Genomic DNA, 18,010 nt, shown 5'->3' on the forward strand with positions numbered 1-18,010 from the left:
TGGATAATAAAGATCAGTAGGATTCAAACATACAGTGAAGGAGGATGTTTCAGGCTTAGAGAAATGATGAGGATAAAAAACCCGGACTCTAAAAGGGAATAAAAGCCCAGACTGTAAAAGGGAATGAGTGATTCAGGGGAATCACTTTACCTTTAATAAACCAGTAAGTCTTGAGCAGAAAGCTTGCCGGGGGGCAAGTTGGAACATGAATCCAGGGTCACTGTAAAGACATGGACTGTCAGCCTAGAAAGTTTTCAGCCTAGAAAGTTTTCAGCCATTGACAGACATATCTATTCAAAAGTCCTTCATAGGTCCCCAGCGACAAGGTTTTGAACAAGGACAGAACATTGTATGCTATGAGACCACTTTTCCTAGAACAAACTGGTTTCAAAAAGGTGCTGGGGGAGACATGGATTTCAATCCTGCTTGTGTTGAAAGAAATGTAGGAATTTGGAGATAGAACAGATAGAACTTGCCCCCTCACTTTCAATGCTAAGGCTGAGGGGGTAGTAGGGTAGGAGAAAGGACTGTTAAAAGATGCCTAATTCCTCATCTGGGACAGCAGTCAGTCAATTATTTCAGGGTCCAGATGTGTAATAGTCTCTCTTCTACCACCAAGCAGACATGGACCCAGTGGCCACAGTGGGAGCCTAGCCAGGCTTCTTACCACTTCCAACACATACCTATCAACCCATCACTTCTCTGTTAATTGTGTGGCCTTTTCAACCCAGGGTCTCCTCAGAACTAAGAGCAGAGGTGGTGAGGAAGACTCAGTTCCCTGTGCACACACTTTTCATGGGTGCTGGCAAGAGGCTCTGAGAGGGACTAGGGGACAACAGGCCGCCTTTTGATCACTTGAGGGACTCTTCTGGAGAGCAGCAGGGAAGTGGCGCCCCTTTGTTTTCTGTTGTGGCTATAGTGACCTCTAGTGCCTGTGCCTGGTTCTGCGGCTCCTTAGAGGTCCAAGTTCTTAGACCCTGGGTTTCAGAGTATACCACATACTGTCTGATTAGCTGCTCACTGTCTGCCTTCCTCTCCCACCTCAGGGCATTGCAGGCACAGACGTGGCTAAGGAGGCGTCAGACATCATCCTGACCGATGACAACTTCACCAGCATTGTGAAAGCAGTGATGTGGGGACGGAATGTGTATGACAGCATCTCCAAGTTCCTACAGTTCCAGCTCACTGTCAATGTGGTAGCTGTGATCGTGGCTTTCACTGGAGCCTGTATCACTCAGGTTGGGTGGGGCTTGGATGGCAGGGATGACTTAAGGACTGAGGAACATAGGGTAGGGGGTATAGTATACCTACTCAGGAATGAAAGACAGGTATTTCCCAACACTGCTTGGACAGTTAGCTACACCAGGTTTATAGACTCCACTGTAATGGCTCACCTACCATTAATTTAACATTTTTTATGTGGTGATATCTTGCGTGTACAAATAAAGCCTGTCTGAAGGTCAGAGAATGGAGCTTGCCACTAGCTATCCATAGCAAGTCTGGAGGAAGTGACGTGTACTTATGTGGATTATCTCTGCCTTTTCAAAACAAGCTTGCTAGGCCGATGTTATTTTCCCCTTATAGAGATGAGCCTGAAATTATATAAATTTGTCAGAGTCACTGTGTACCTAGGTAACCAAATTCAAGGTCTGGTGGGTAGCAGGAGCTAAGCCACCTCAAGGGAATGATGGCACTGTAGAGTGAGACAGGCTTGTTTTTCTGGAGCAAGTTGTAAGGACTGGTTCTTCTTCCTACAGGATTCTCCATTGAAAGCAGTGCAGATGTTGTGGGTTAACCTGATCATGGACACTTTCGCTTCACTGGCCCTGGCCACAGAGCCCCCTACCGATTCTCTGCTGAGGCGTCGCCCCTATGGGCGAAAGAAGCCCCTGATCTCACGTACCATGATGAAGAACATCTTGGGCCACGCAGTGTATCAGCTCACAGTCGTCTTTGTCCTTGTCTTTGTTGGTGAGCCACAGTTTGGGCTGAGAGAAGGTAGTATGGCAGATGGGGAAATACAGACCCGACAAAATAGCAGCTTCACCAGCGAGTGCTGCCTGTGCAATCCCGGCACACAGCCACAGTGCACAACCACAGGGAGACAAGTACCAGTGGAGCCAACTGACAGACAAGATCACATATGTGGAGACCAGAAGCAACATTTAAAAGATTTCATTAATGGGGCCTGGAGACAGAGTTCTGCAATTAAAAGCACTTGTTGCTTTTACAGAGAGAGGACTCAGGTTCAGCCTCCAGCACCTATATGGTGGTTCACAACTGTCTGTAAATCCAGTTCCAAGGGACCTGATGTCCCCTTCTGACCTTCTGCGAGCCAGACACACACGTGGTACACAGACACACATACAGACAAAATGCCCATACACATAGAACAAAATACATACGTCTTAAGTAATTTTTAAATGTTTTATTTTTAAAAATAAAACGTTCGACAGGGTAGGTCGATCTCTGTGAGTTTGAGGCCAGCCTGGTTTACAGAGTGAGTTCCAGGACAGGCTCCAAAGCAACACAGAAAAACCCTGTCTCAAAAACACAAAAATAAATAAAAACAAAACTAAAATGTTCAATAGCTAGTGTAACTCAGAAGCTGACCAATTAGAATGAACTTTGGAATGGCCAGAAGCCAGTAGCATGGCTGTCCCAACCTGTTCACCCTTTCAACCTGAACCCTCACTGAGACCACAGGCATCCTCTAATACCGGCCCCGCCCCCACCAGGTGAGAAGCTGTTTGACATTGATAGCGGAAGGAAGGCGCCTCTCCACTCACCGCCCAGCCAGCACTATACCATTGTCTTCAACACCTTTGTGCTGATGCAGCTCTTCAACGAAATCAACTCCCGGAAGATCCATGGTGAGAAGAACGTCTTTGCAGGCATCTACCACAACGCCATTTTCTGCTCTGTGGTTTTAGGCACATTCATCTGCCAGGTGAGATTCTATCTGAAGCTGGGGTTGGAGGGCTGGAGGGTGGGGGACGATGGAGAGAAGAAGGAGTTCTGGGGCCCAAGGCTGTGAGTAAACACTTTGGGATTTCCCGGTTTGCTTCCATGTGCACCTTGTTCTAGAACTGGGCCCAGTCAGGTGCTCCAGGACAAGGTAGCATGTTACCCGCAAATATGACTTGTAGAATACTTTCATGATCTTTCCAAACGTGCAGAGAAGTTCCATATAGTGACTAAGAGAAGGGCCACTATCTTCTACCTTCTTCCCATGCCAGCACACATGAAATGTGTATGTACGGGTCGTGTAGGCTCCTCGCCCCCACCCCCTTCCCTACCCCCTTCCCCACCCCTGCCCTTTAGTCCTGAATGGGCTGATGCCTGAAAATGTTACACAGTCCACAGAGGAGAGGAGTGATCGATGGAGCACGGTTGCCTGGCAGTGGAAGGATGAATTCCTTCCTTTTTGTCGTACTCAGAGGGTCACCAAGACATGTGGCTATAAAGGATTATGAGCAGGTCACAGCACCAAAGACCATCTTCCTGGGGCTGGAGACATGGCTCAGCAGTAAGAGAGGACCAGTGTTTGAATTCCAGCACCCACATCATTGGACTCATAATCGCCTGTAACTCTAGCTCTTCTGGCTTCTGTGGCACATGGTTCAGAGTAGAGACCCACACAGAGACGCAGATACAGATATGCACACAGATACACACATGCACACACAATTTTAAAAATAAATCTTAGAAAGAAGCTGGCTTTCTCTCAGCAAAGCCCCTCCCTTCAGCCCCATCCCTCCACCTCATTCCCGGCTCCGTTCCTCTTCCGCTGTCCCTTCTCTCTGTCACCCTTTGGCCTCAGTCACAGGAAGCTTCCAACTGCCTCTACTCTGGCCAGATGTATATTAATCCCTGTCACAATAGTCCCACTGAAGTGCTCTATAAAGATTGTATCGGTCACTTTTTTCTTCTTTGCTGTTCCTTCCACAAGAGAATCCAGACTTGCACAACTCTGACCCTGCAGGGGGCACTGTGGCTTTGGCCACCTTTTCAGTCTCGGTGGGTGGAAGGCTGACTCCCACGAGATGTTTCCATCATGGTAGGCTGCCCTTTGCTCTGTTTCAGATTTTCATTGTGGAATTTGGGGGTAAACCCTTCAGCTGTACAAAACTCAACCTGGAGCAGTGGTTGTGGTGTCTCTTCATAGGGATTGGAGAACTTTTGTGGGGCCAGGTGAGTGTGGGGTGCCCTCTTGCAGATCCTCAAGGCTGTAGACCTCCCCTCTCATAATGAGAGGAACAAGTGTCTACAGATACCCAGCGCCTTGTTCCATCTTATCCTTCTGTCCCCTTCCTTCCATCATGGCATCAGGCTCCTTCCGTCTTGGGGTACCGGGTTGGAGTGACCACTGCCTTCACTTCAGGGGGTTATATTCTCTGCAAAAAACTTAGCTTTTTTTTTTTTTTAAACAGAAATAGTAATTTTCCATTAAAAGTAGAAGAGTGCACAGAGCCGATGTCACTGTGATGAAGCAGCAGTCTAGCCAGGGCTATTGTGCTGCGGGGGTTCAGGGCTCCCTGCCTCTTCAATGTGGTGTGTCACCATGGTTTTCTCTGGTTGGATGCCCAACTCCCACCTGAGATAAATCAGTACTGCCCAAGCTCTACAGAGGAGGAGGGACACATAGATCCACACAGCCTCTGGAATCCACTGGAAGGGCCTGAATCACCCTTCTTTTCACAAGCTGAGTAGCCATGGGCAAGTTACTTAACCACTCCTGTTATCAGGGGCCTCCATAATTGTCACTATAAAAAAAATGTGGCAATACCTATTATAAGTACTTTTTGTCAGTATTAATTACAAGAATGCCAGCTTAGCTAAGAGTTTCATCCTTCCCTTCATACCATCCTTCATTCTGGCCTGGGCCATTCTTTGCAGCTCTCAAGTCTTGGCTGAGAATCCTTTAGTGCACCTTTCACAAGCTAAGGATGGGATTAAGGAAGGGCTGAAACTCTTAGCTAATTGTCTTCCTATTCCTTTCCCAGCCCCTCAACTCCATAGGTACAATGTGCTCTTCTCCTTCTCCCAGCTTAGTTTACCCCAGCCCCCACTTCTTCCGGCTGTGAGCCAACTTTGTAGTTCTTGTTGTCTTAAAAGTCAAGGATCACACTGGGAAGGAAGAACCAAACGGAGACAGAGTGTGAGTGTAGAAAGGAACGTGGCTGAGAGACTATGGGAATTAAGTTCCCTTCTGTGTGTCCGTGAATGCCGGCACCTTCCTAAGAGCTGGCAGTTGGAACAACCGATTAATCTTCTGGGCAGATTGGTGCTTCTTGGTGCTGTCCTGGTGGGAAAGGCGTAGGGCAGAGGAGCCCTCAAAGGGCCTGGACCGAGCCACCTAACGTCTCTTCTTCTCCAATTTGGCTGTTGCCCTCTTTGCTGCGACTGCTGTCAGGTCATCTCTGCCATCCCTACCAAGTCTCTGAAGTTCCTAAAGGAGGCTGGACATGGCGCTGACAAAGAGGAGATCACCCAAGAAGCTGAGGGAATGGAAGAGATTGATCTTGCTGAGATGGAGCTGCGCAGAGGCCAGATCCTCTGGTTCCGTGGTCTGAGCCGGATTCAGACTCAGGTACCCTGTAGTGGCTTACCCTGGGAGAAGAAATCTCCCCATCCTGGGAAGGGGAAGGAAAGGGGCGATTCCCAGCAGCCAGCAAGCACCCTTACCCCATCCTAAGGCTCACTGCTGAAGGGCAGCCTGTGCTCCTTAAAGGTCAACAAAGCCAGAGGTCTCTGTGGAACTCCTCTGGGAGGTAACAGTCAACAGACTGGACCATGGGTCACTATTCACAGAAGTTGCTCAGTTGTGGTTGGCCCTACGGCCAACCTATCAGGTCTGTCAGTGGAGCTGTCTTCCCACATGAGGTCTATTCCTCCCCTGGCCTCAAATAAGGAACAAGAGACCCTGTTTTTATAAATGTGAATGAAGAGGGGGCATCCCTGAGTCACTTGATGTGACCTTCATGCTGCTGTTGTGGTATAAAGCTGTTATCTGGGGAAGTCTTTGTTAAAGAAACTCACCGGCCTACATTGTCCTAGCTTGATGTAAGGCCTCTCTGGGAAACCTGGTGATTAAGTGAGTATAAACAAGTCTCTCAGTTGATATCTTTTGAAAGAATCAGACTTGCTTCCTAAAGAGGAAGAGACTGTCCTTTCTCCTAACCCCTTTCCTTTCTTGCAATTTCTGAAATGGAGTATAAGTGAGTCCCCTGCTTGTAGCCCTAACAGTAACTTTTTTTTTTCTACACTTTCCTTGCATAACTGCCTCTGGGTGAGTGGGCTAGCCTTGGCATTGACAATGCTTTTTCTCTGCTCCACCCCTCAACCCTTTACTGTTTTATTCCCAAGATTCCTGAACAAACCATCAGTTCCACGATCTCAAGGGGACTCTCCAGAGCAAGGCCTGTTTCCTCCTACTACTTGATTAGAGATCCCAAAAGTGTTTCATTTTCAAAAATTGGCCTTTGACAGATTTAGAAAACTGTCTGACTAACCCTCCCCCTGTTTTAATGCACGGGGAAGATAAATGAATGCACACTCTAAACTAAGTACCCAGTAGGAACTGCCCTTCCCCAAGCAACACAGGTAGAAAAGGGGGCAAGATACAGGTAGGGAACTCTGGGGCTCCTTTCCTTTCTCTGCCAGGAAGGGAATCAACTTGTGACCTGCAGATGGCCTCACGGTATCAAGTGTCCACCTCCACCCACCCGCCTTTCACTGAGCCTCTTGGGTGACTGTAGATCTTAATGCCTTGACTCCTACCCCCGAAGCCCCTGCCGCTGTCCTTTGGGTCTGCTCTTTTCAAAATAATCTCTTTGCTTTTCTTCCCTTCAGGATCACCTGCCTCCTCTTCTGCTGTGTGATTTATTTTTTTTTCCTAGCCAGGATCCCTCATTCCAGAGCCTCCTTGCTTCTTGCCAGTCTTCCTCTGGTGACCTGAGATTCATGGACCTACCCCCTACCCCCCTGCCAGTTTCCATTCCCTCCCCTATACTCCTCTGTTTGAGCTCACTGCACATGTAGCTTTAGGCTTCTTTCCCTGCTAGGACATAAGGTAGCTGGGTCAGAAAGACCTTAAAGCCTCAATTTGAGACCAAGCTTGGTGGTACATGTTTATTATAATCTCAGCACTCAGAAAGCTGAGGGTTCCTACTTCCAGGCCAGCCTGGGCTGTATAGCTAGATCCTACCTCCAAGTCAGAGAAACAAGTACCTAAACTTGGGCTCCAAAGGCAGCCTATTTAAGACGCCATTGACGAGTCAAGGCCAGCCTGGTCTATAGAGTCTCAGGATGGGCTTCAAAACCACAGAGAAACTCTGTCTCAAAAAACCAAAAAAAAAAAAAAAAGCACCATTGACGAGATCCGTCCGTGCCATTGTGATTGGCACCTGCCTGGGTGGATGGCATTGAGTGCACTAGTGCATCTTACTTGTCTGAAGTCCTCCCACTCCCAGCAACTGCTCAGTCTCAGTGGGTCCTAACAAAACCCCTTTCTGTCATGGCTGGGATTTCCCCTTTTCCTGGTTCTAGGTGGTTCTTCCCTTTCCCTTCCCCCTTTAGTTTAGGGAAGGTAAAAGCACTAGAAAGCAAATATTTGAAGAATTAAAGGGCTGGACCCTGTTTAGAACAGTAAACATGGAGTGCAATTTCATTGTGGAAGTTGGACCTTGTAACACTATAAACACCAGAAAACAGACGCTACCACCTTCATCTTCATGGGCTGCAACCTTCCCAAGGGCAGCCCTCACCTACAGCCTTAGCCCTCAGGGCACTGAAACAGAAAAGCGCGTAAGTAAGAAAAAGGTGGTGTTTTAACCTTGGTCTCCACCTGGAAGATACCTCTAAACATTGTATGGCCTCTCTGGAGGCTTGGTACACAAAAGAGGCGTAGGCTTCGTCTTCTGGGAATCAGTGGCAGGACAAAGACAGTGCCTTTCCTGTCCTCCTGGGCTGTTCTTAAGGGGACCCCAACAGATCTCAGAAGGATAAAGAAACCCCTTTCTATTTGTTCCTTATGACTTAGAGTTTAAAGAAAAGGATAATAGATTGATTAAGACCCCAGATCACAGCCACTGTAGGAAAGTGATGCTATAAATTGCCTCTGTCCTTGAGGTTGAGCAACTTGAAAGCCAGACCTGCTCTGGTCAGCAGGTAGACTTTGAGAGTTGTAACCTCCCAGCACCACCAGCCACTGGAGTGCCAGTTCTCAGGAAACTGTTAACCTCTGGTCAGCAGGTCTGCCAGGGAAGGTCTCCAGTACTTACCTAATGCAATGAGTGGAATTCTAATAGGCCTCCTGAACTTCACTCATGAAAAACACCTCATCCAAACTAAGCAGCTGTCTAGCAGTCTTTCCACCATGGCCACCCATGTGTGGACTACTATTTATGCTGCCCATTTTTTCCTTTAAATGTGTGTTATTTTCCTGGAAATTTTGTAAAAATAATTAGTTGGTTTCAGGGCTCTTGAGCCTTAAATTTCACTAATATATACTCTGCTTCCAGTATGTCAGTTTGTCTGCCTTATTTTTAAGAATACAGGTCAAAATGGTGAATGAGCTACTGCCTAACGTCAGTGGTAGGGAGAAGTTCCTTCACATTTTAAAGACCTTTCAACACCTGTCTATCCTAGGCTACAGGGGAAAGAAAAGTGAATCGTAGCTGGGTGTTTGAAAATCCATAGCAAATTGTTCCTTAAATGAAGTCTGACGTGCAATTAATGCCCTCTCCAACCCCATCCTCACCGGCTGCTCTGGATCTGAGGAAATGTCTCTCGCTTTCCATCCCCCCTCCATTCCTGACTCTGCCTTCCTCTTCCTCCCTTCTCTCTGACTGTGGAGCAAAGCTGTCTCACTTTCTGATTCCTTGCAGATTGAAGTAATTAACACATTCCAGACGGGAGCCTCTTTTAAGGGAGTCCTAAAGCGACAGAACATGAGCCAACACCTTGATGTAAAACTGGTACCTAGCTCCTATTCAACGGCAGCTGCACCAGTCAAATCTGCCCCTTCCACCTCTTCTGCTGTTACTTCTCCTCCCATGGGCAGTGAGTGAGAGTCTGTTACAATGCATGATTTGCTAAAGCAACCACAAGAGAGCACGTGGCATCCACTTTAACCAACCGTGATTACTTATCCTTTTCATTTTTTCCCCCTTTTGATCTTTTGACTTAAAGAAAAGACCAAAAAAAAAAAAAAAAAAAACGGCTAAAACCAGGCTGAATGACCTTCCATTTGATTAGTTTTAATGTTGGAAAGTTATAAAGCCTTAAGTATCTTAAAGACAATAATTCTGTCTTCTGATTGTTCCTCTGCATCGCTTGCTGCTTCTTTTCTTGAGTTGTTTTGTTTTGCTTTGCCTTTGTCTTGCCTCTCCTCCCCTTCTGAGTCTAACTCTGCCTCTTTAGATATGACATCAGTCCCCGTGAAGACCTAGGGAGTCTCTTTACCTGGGGGTGAGGGAGCCTCTGCCCACAGGGCCTGTCCTGATGAAGCCAATACTGAACTTGTTTGATAATTGCAGTCCTTTTGGCTACCGCTGCTCTGTTAGCTGGCAACAAGATTGCAGAGGGGAAGTTAGTTCAACCTATATTGTCTTACCTCCAGACATGACATTAAATAGAACTTTAGTTCAAGAACCAATCCATTCACAATGAGTAGGAGAAATATAACTTTTCCAACCCATGTTATAGTGTGTGTCTCTCCAGAACCCCAGATTTATTTATTGACCACTTGCTAATGCCTTCCTATTGCTGGTCCTTTTACCTTCCCTGAATTGGAAGCAGAGGGAGGCTGTCACTACAGTGCCCTGTCCTCCACCATCACACATTTTATGGACTTTAAATACTTGAGTGTCAAATCTATCCCTCCCCACAGCCAGCCCTAGGTTGCATTGCCTGTGGTTCACGTGGCTGTGGAGCAGGTTTTCCAAGCTTGAACTTCCTTTTTGCCTTTTAGCTACCCATAAGAGTTCAGGTATGAGTTGGAGATAAGGGTGGACGTGACAGTGATATCTGCTGTTTCTTTAAGGCCCAAAGGCAGGCCTGAAGGCACTAAATAAACCTTGACCTGCAAAGTACAAAAAACCTCTCCCTCTAGTCCCTCCACCTTCCTCACTTAATACCTTTTCTCTCTAAATTCTGCCCTCTCCTTCTACCTAGTTTCAGTCCTTCTTAGTCATTCATGTCTCTGGTAAGAAAGGGCCAGTGCTGGCTGCCCCAGAGACTTGGTGACAGAGGAGCTGGTAGACCCCATGCCCTGAGCCCCCAAAAGTTCATACCAAAGGAGACAGACCACACCTGCCCTTTCTCTAGCTTGCCCATTCCAGAGCACTTAAAATGACTTCAACTGTGCATCCGATCTCCCTAAGGTCCCTGGGGCTTTGATCCGGAAGGAAGCCCTAGACTTAACTCCTAGCCTATGAATAGGGAGTAGGAGAGTACAGTATTCTAATGGAGAAATCGTGCACTGAGCTCCAAAATACACTCCACACTCACCTGGTGGTCCAGCCCACTTTGGGCTCCTGCCTCACGAAGGAGTTACCTTTCAATCAGCCCCCCAGGAAACATTTCCCAGCGGTTTTGAAAAAATGATTATGTAGAGAGGGAAGCTTTGGCTGGCTAAGTGAGGAATGTGCGAAGCTGTCTCCATACCAGCTCCACCAGCCCTCCCTTGCTCCCAATCCCAGACCCTGTGCTCCAAGCACAGAGAATACCAGCCCTGGATCAGTTGGTGACACACTGTGTCACCCATCAGCACATGTTCTCTGAGCCAGTGTTGGAGTTGAGCATTCCCGCACAGCCCCATGCCTCTATCACTCGCCCTTTCCCTCACCCCCTGAGCCAGGTGCCCTGACTCCAAGCTTGAGCTCCCTTACAGGTAGCTGGTTCCCCTTGGTCTCCAGAAGTCCTGAACTCTAACTGAATGACTGTTCTTTGCTTCCTCCAAAAGTCCCCCCCCCATTTTTTTCCCCTATCTGCTCATCCCTCTTCACTTGTATCTCCTTCAATTTGCTTATCCATAAAAGTGTTATTAGTTGCCCCCACAGGGGAAAGGAAAAGTCAGAAAACAGGCTTAGACCCTCTGACCCTAATTTTCACAAATCAACTCCTTGTGTAATGGACTTCACATATAATTGTTGCAATAAAGTGTCCAGTTGCCTTAAAAAAAAAAAAGAAAGAAAGAAAGAAAGAAAGAAAGAAAGAAAAGAAGACAAAAGAAAAAATCCTAGAAGCAACAAATTTAAAAAGCACTAGTCTAGAAGACAATGAACTCGTGGCATAAAGGTACCTGCCCTCCTCTGTGACTCTGAGGAATGTGAAAACAACAATAGCAGATAAAAATACTGCTACCATACCTACCGAAGAGAGGTGGGTTTTGACCTGTTCCTTGGTCAAAATATTTATTCCAGGACTAAGGGAGAGGGCGTTGAGTTTGAGCTTGCTTGCTCAAATATTTCTTGCTCAAATATTTCAAGTATAGATTACAGAAAACTTGAGACCACACAAAGATCTGCCTGATCTTACCAGATCTGAGCAAGGCAACCAGATTGGTGAAATTGGCCAGCAGATGGTGAGCAGAACCACAGAATAAAAAGCAGGCCCTCACTGTCATTCCATGAGGTCCCTGATGCCTTTACACTCTTACATATGCAGCCACGTTGAGCTAATCATTGAGTGGCAGAGTCCCTTGCCTTCTAAGCTCTGAACACTCCAGTCATGGGTGACTCTGTAGGCTATAGAGGAGAGCCACAGTTGTGATGGTGAGGCTGCTGTAGGCAGCATCTTTGCAGGATCTTAAAATGATGAGAAGTCCTGGGACAGAAAACCCAGCTGCTTTATTTGGCTGACTGTTTGTGTGTGCTGCTGCCTCCATGCTCCAGCTTCTTCTCCAGGGATGTATTTTTTTCATTTAAACAGCAGAAGACTCAGACACTCTTAACCCAACACCCATTACTCCTTAACTTTCTCCCAACCTTAACAATTTCTGCATCCCTCTCGTTTCTTTTCTGAGGGAGAATGTATCTGAACCAGAGTAGGATTGACCACCTCCCCCAACAACAAAAAACAAAAAACAAAAAACAAAAAACAAAAAAAAAAAAAAAAAAAAAAACATCCTATAACCATCTGACTCTCCTGGTCTCCCTTCTCTGTTCCCTCTGACATCCAACTCCTCACACACACTGAATCCCAATCTACCAGCCCAGAGTCTAAGCCACACTTGAGTGACACAGTTCAGAAAGGTAAAATTAGCAAAGCAAAACAACAGCAAAAACACCAAACAGGTTGATGCCCTGATTAAGCAAAATCTACTCCTGGCATTTATTACAGTTGGTCTTCTCTGGACTCCTGACAGCTTGAGTCCCTTCTCCTATGTAGTAAAATGAAGACTGACAGGGCAATGTGCTTGCTCATTTACCCAGGAACACTGCAAAGTGTCTCCTTTCTTCATTCTTTTCAACCGTCCTGTCAGAAATGTCAATCATTGGTAGCCGACTTCCTGGATCAAGTTTCTCTCCTGGTCCTCTGCTTCTTCACACAAGGTCATATTCCTCTACACAATATGCACATGGCCGGGCAAACAGCATGAATTTACACGTTGGGTTTGGGCAACATTGCTGGGGGTCGGACATGGATGTACACTTGAATGGTGAACGCCAGACCTTCTTCAGCAGGCAGGCCAAGGCTTCTTTTGACACCTGTGTTTTATCTGCATCTTCTAGGAGAGGGTATGGAGAGGAGGAACTCCACTTTTGAGGGGGAGGGGGACACAATGGAGGTTGTGGGGATACAAATATGTGCATGTCTTCTGACTGAACAGTTAGGGACTTTTCATTTCCTGCATGCTGTGGAATGAAGATTGATTTGTCTGCCTGGCTGCACAACACCCACGGTCACTTGTCACCCAGTGTTTATTGTGTACAGATTGGTGAATGTTGGCTCTTTGATGGGGTTTAAACAGATAACAAAACTGCAGTGTGTAATTCACCCATTGCACATTCACAAAAGGTTTGGCTTCAATTCAGAAAGCCACCTGTGTGGATTGTCTTTTTTAAGTCTGTCCATTAATGTCACCTAGTTCCGACATGCTGGCCTCTATCCAAAAGAATTAGTCAGCCTCTTGGTTTGATTTCATTTTAAGAGTGGATTGTTTGGGAATGCTAAGTTTGCTTTGTGCTACTGTTTAGAATGCACCCTTTGAAATGCCCTATTGTCTGCCTCGCTCACTCACACCTTGTGCTTGAGATTTGAGGCGTGTGGTGGCTTGGGTTGTTGAGCCATCATCATGTTTCATAGTTGGGGTTTTGTTTCTTTCCTTAAACCACTCATTTTTCTTGTTCTGTTTGCCAGTTCTCACCTCCCTATCTTCTCGTCTTCTTTCTCGTTTCCCTGGTATAGATCAAAGTGGTCAGAGTGTTGCATAATTTCCATCAAGTCGTTCATAAGCCCAGGAACCAACACTCCATTCACCACTTCATGACCCAGTCTGGATACAATGCAGATGATGAGTTTCCACACTCATTCCAGGATGATCAAGAGGAAGATGCTCCTCGGGCGGGGACTAGGGTACTCCTGTTAGATGGGGAGGCCACTCCATATGACAACAAAAACAACAACGCTGTGGATTGCAACCAAGTGCAAATCGTCGCCTCCCATTCCGACAGCCCTCTGCACAGCCTGGAGACATCAGTTTGAACTTCCGTTATCTGATTCCCGTCCCTGCTTTCCCTATTTCTCTTATCATCTATCCCGTCTATAAGGTGATGATGGGACTTGTCACTGTTATGTCAGCTGCTCCTAAGTGTGTGAGAACCCCCACCTGGCCATGAAGAAACAAGAACACAGGCCTACAAGGATTCGGCCAAACCCTGGGCAGGTAATGGTAGGTGTACTCCTTAGGTATACCAGTTGTCAGTTTTAAAGAAATGATGACAATCCTCCTGGCATCACCCAACCCAGAGTCTCCACAGCGTTCCCACACATGTCACCATTTCCTGCCTTGGAGATTTTATGAGTTTCTGCCATTTACAAGCTAAGTTGTGGGCTCAGGGAGAGACAAATGCCCTGTGTTTGTGTTTCAGTAGACTGATTATTCTTAGAACATTTTTTCCTATTTTGAAAATGTATATCCTAAGGCCGCTAGCTCTTCCTGCCCTTCAGTCTGACCTCCCCAAGGTTCTTTGGTTCTTATATGACACTTATCATCCTTCCTCTTACTTTTTTTTTTTTTTTTAAGTTGTGGTAATTAAGAGAATGGAAAGAACATGGACAAGTTGAGTCGACTTTGGCCCCTTCTGGCCCCAATAGAACCTTTCATTTTGTTCTAGAAGCAGGCAGATTTCTTTGCTAAAATGGTCTTTTTTTGGAGCAAATGAACTGGTGAAATATTTCCCTATTCTCACCAGGTCAGCTCCAACTTCTAAATGTCGATCTATCTTCTTGGGTGTGTCCGGGTTTTTAAGTGCCAGGGAAATCAGCCATGACCATGAAGCTTGCATATGTATAATATATAGTTTTTGCCATAGGCCTGAACTTCCTCCTAGCCTAAGGTGGTAAAAAAAAGAATGAATGGTGCATGACCCTGTCTCCTAGCTGGATGAGGAGTTTCAGGACCAACATGGAGCAGGCCTAGGACCAGAAATCACTGAAGCAGACTATTTTCAAGGGTATTTGCCAAGGCTCTCCCAGGGCAGGAGCTGATTGTTGGGGGAATGAGTATTAAGAAGCCTTGGGAGGGGCTAAAGAACCAATCCACCGGGATCTGAGAGACCTCTCCACAGGCTGGGCCCCTGAGTGCCAGCTTTGACATTCTCTTCACTTTACTAATCCTAAGCTTTGTTGTGTTCCACATTTTCCACCTCTAAGGAGGTCCCCAACTTTTGGAAATATTCCAGTATTGAAAATACACATCCAAAAGAGGAGGCTTCCTGACAGTGTCTGTCAAGGAGCAAAGGGCCCTCCCCAGAAAGCTCCTGCCTCCTGCCTCCTGCCTCCACCCTCCTCGCTTTCACACACCCTCCTCTAGCCTTCAGCATCAAGCGTCTCCACTGCTACCCAGGAAAGCCCGTGCCTTTTCACCCAGAACACTGCCCAACACATCCTTTGCCCACCCACCTCTCAGGAGCTGGGAACGTCACCAAAAGGGACTTCGCCTTACTGGAACAAAGTGGAGGCACATTCCCAGGTGCTCCATCCGTATCCCTGCTATGCTGATTTAAGCTTTTTTGTGCAGGTGGACCAAATTTATGTCCCCAGGTTCCATCTCCCGTTACATCAGTGAAGCCTGCCTCCCACTTTCTAGGGTGATGGGAATAGAGAAGGATGCATGAGGCTCGTGAGAACTGCCAGGTTTCCACTTGGGAGAGAAAGTCAAGATGAACTTATCTACTCCTAGCCTTTCTTCTGGAGATCTTCCTCCCTCCCCACTTTTCACCCAAGTTGCCAAGATAGGATGAGTGAAGAAACAACCACCATTCCACACCCATTACAGCATAATCCATCATTATAGGAAATAGAGGAAAGGCTTTGATTTGGGTTTTGTAAAGCTTACACACTTCAGCAGTCTTTCCTCATGGCAGAAAAACAGCTCACTCAAGCCGTTAATTACACACACACACACACACACACACACACACACACACACACACATCTGTTTAAGTACATTAGAAGATTTGATTCTTTCAACTCTTTTATTACCTCAGATCATTTTAAAAAGCAAGCCAATTACAAGCTCCAAAGGCCATTTTACCATCCTTGCTCCTAAGAGACTTTTGTGGTGCCTGGCAGGTCACTCTCGAGGGCTTTATGTCTACTTTTTCCAAAGTCAATTTTGTGTGTGTGTGTGTGTGTGTGTGTGTGTGTGTGTGTGTGTGTGTGTATGTGTGTGCATGTTCTAGTTTCCATAGTAAGAGAGAAAATATAAAAATATTATGCAAAAAATATAGTTTTCTTTAGATCAGAAACTAATATTTTGAGTCAGCCATATATATATATATTGTTTAAAGAATTTCAAATAAAGTGCCGTCATGAAACACCATAGAGGGGAGCGCACAGCCAGCTGTTTTACAGGACAGGTGTCTCAGTATATTTGTAATTGGTTAAAAAAAAAAAAAAAAAAAAAAACAATACACCATACTTCCTTTCTCCAAACAGCCATCTTTATATTTAGGGGAAAAAATTGTTGGGTTCTAGACTTTTTAATTATAAATTTTGTTGATATGGAATTGAGTAAGTTCAAGTGTTTCTGTGCATATGTTTTTATATGTTTTTTCTATTCAGTTTCAGTGATCCAGGTGGCAGTGAGTAACTATGACAGAAGTTAATAACAGTTTCCCCTAAATGGTGCTTTGGATTTGGAAGAGGTCTGGTGGGGAGAAAGAGAACATATCCTAGAGCTGTCTTTTGATAAACCTAGAAAATGGGTAAGAACATGCAAGTAGTGAGGGAAACACCCGGAAGGAGGCTTCTCAACTGTCAGGACATGGATGTAAGCTGCCATGGAGGAGTGCCAGGCTTGTTGGTAACCAGGGGTGAGGCCAGTTGGGCTTCTGTTTCATGAGGAGTCAGCTGGCAGAGTGTTGTCAGTGACAGTCTCTCCTGGTCAGCAAGGGAACTCTGACATGGGGCTTGTGTTTCTTTATGCTTCCTGTACACCCTCTTTCCCCTAGAGTGACCCCATTAGTGAGTTTTTGTGCATGAATCTGAGTTGTGACACCTTCCTATTTTGTATAATACAGCAGATGGGAGACTGAGCTCCAAATTGGAAAAGATAAATACAGCAATGACTGCTTCTATCTCTGACTGGCAGTCTGAGGACTAGGTCCTTCTCAACAGCCCTTCACTGTCCTTTAATGTGCTTTTCCCATCCCAAAGGATGTAAGGGAGACCAGCTAGACTTCCTCTGGGCCTGAGTGGATTTCTCGGGTTTGGAATTCTGTTTTTCTTCAAGCTTTAGGGAAGAGTTGCACAGATCAATCAGAGTGTTTACCTCACTGCCGAAAATCCAGAGGGGCATGCTAGCCTGAGTGTGCCTGGATCCTCTCCTGTACCCTTCCCTTTCTTCCCATCCCTCGCCTTACAGTTGAAGCTACCTGTGGTACCATTGCAGTCCGCACATCCAGTCACCTTCTACGTCCAGGGTCCACCCCATGACACTGGTGGGGGTGGGCACTTACAATGCCTGCTGTTCTGAAGCCATCCCAGCCTCTTCCTCAGTAGACCAGACACCCTCCCTCCCCTACATACAGCTCAGAGCCAGAACTTTTGCCTCCCCAGCTCTGCAGTTAGGCCTGCTGTCCCCTTTCTTCTTCTTGGGAGAGTCGAAGGGAGATGAGCTCCCTGGAACTGAATTGGCCTTTGGTTCGTGTTTTCTCCCCATATGTATATATGCCATATGTAAATATGCCATATATATGTGCCAACAAATGGATCTATGCCATCTTTTCTAATCGGCATGCAGATAGGAATTTTGAGTTTCTTCTCAGTAACTAGTATAATGAGCACTGGTATTTTTGTACAAAAGGAAAAAAAAAACAGAAAATTGACTGTTGTAGTCTGCATGACAGACATGATGATATCAAAGCAATGTATATCCTAGTGTGTGTTGCCATAGTTTGCAGTTCATCTTAACAGTGCACCCAATCTGTATTTGCATTTGATATTATTTAAACTCTATGTATAATGTTTTGCATGTATTTATATGGTTCTTGGGGAGGGAGGGATGCTCTAAACTGACAAATCTGTAATGCAAATGTATCGTCTCACTGACACGGGAAGAGGAAGAGTTTTAAAAGGGGTAATTTTTTTGGAACCAATAAAGCTTTTTGCTGATGAGCAGAAACCAATGCCATGCACTGAGAATAAAAAACCCATGCCCACTTGTAATGTTCTGTCTTCCATGTGCCTCCAGTTTTGGGTCTCACCCCTGGGCTTGTGGGGGCTGAGGAGCAAACCCTGTCTCTTGCCCAGGGTTCCCTTAGGAAAAGTATGTTAG

The 18,010-nt window shown here is 46.1% G+C and overlaps 1 protein-coding gene across 4 annotated transcripts in view; it reads left to right on the forward strand.

Annotated features, from left to right (window-relative positions):
* The window catches only part of Atp2b4 (ATPase plasma membrane Ca2+ transporting 4), a 97,246-nt gene extending 79,345 nt beyond the window's left edge, over positions 1–17,901 (forward strand). For 3 of the 4 annotated variants that reach the window (XM_027417578.2, XM_027417577.2, XM_027417576.2), the window contains 6 exons: positions 1,047–1,238; positions 1,758–1,971; positions 2,739–2,950; positions 4,087–4,194; positions 5,417–5,593; positions 13,417–17,901. In XM_027417578.2, the coding sequence (XP_027273379.1) occupies positions 1,047–1,238; positions 1,758–1,971; positions 2,739–2,950; positions 4,087–4,194; positions 5,417–5,593; positions 13,417–13,713 (1,200 nt within the window). In that variant the 3' untranslated portion in view covers positions 13,714–17,901. Of the gene's footprint in view, positions 1–1,046; positions 1,239–1,757; positions 1,972–2,738; positions 2,951–4,086; positions 4,195–5,416; positions 5,594–8,891; positions 9,003–13,416 lie in introns of all 4 variants that reach the window. The other variant, XM_027417581.2, reaches the window with a different exon arrangement.
* Positions 17,902–18,010: the final 109 nt, after the last annotated feature.

The sequence above is a fragment of the Cricetulus griseus genome, chromosome 5, assembly GCF_003668045.3.
Source record: "Cricetulus griseus strain 17A/GY chromosome 5, alternate assembly CriGri-PICRH-1.0, whole genome shotgun sequence".
In the NCBI taxonomy this organism is placed as follows: domain Eukaryota; kingdom Metazoa; phylum Chordata; class Mammalia; order Rodentia; family Cricetidae; genus Cricetulus; species Cricetulus griseus.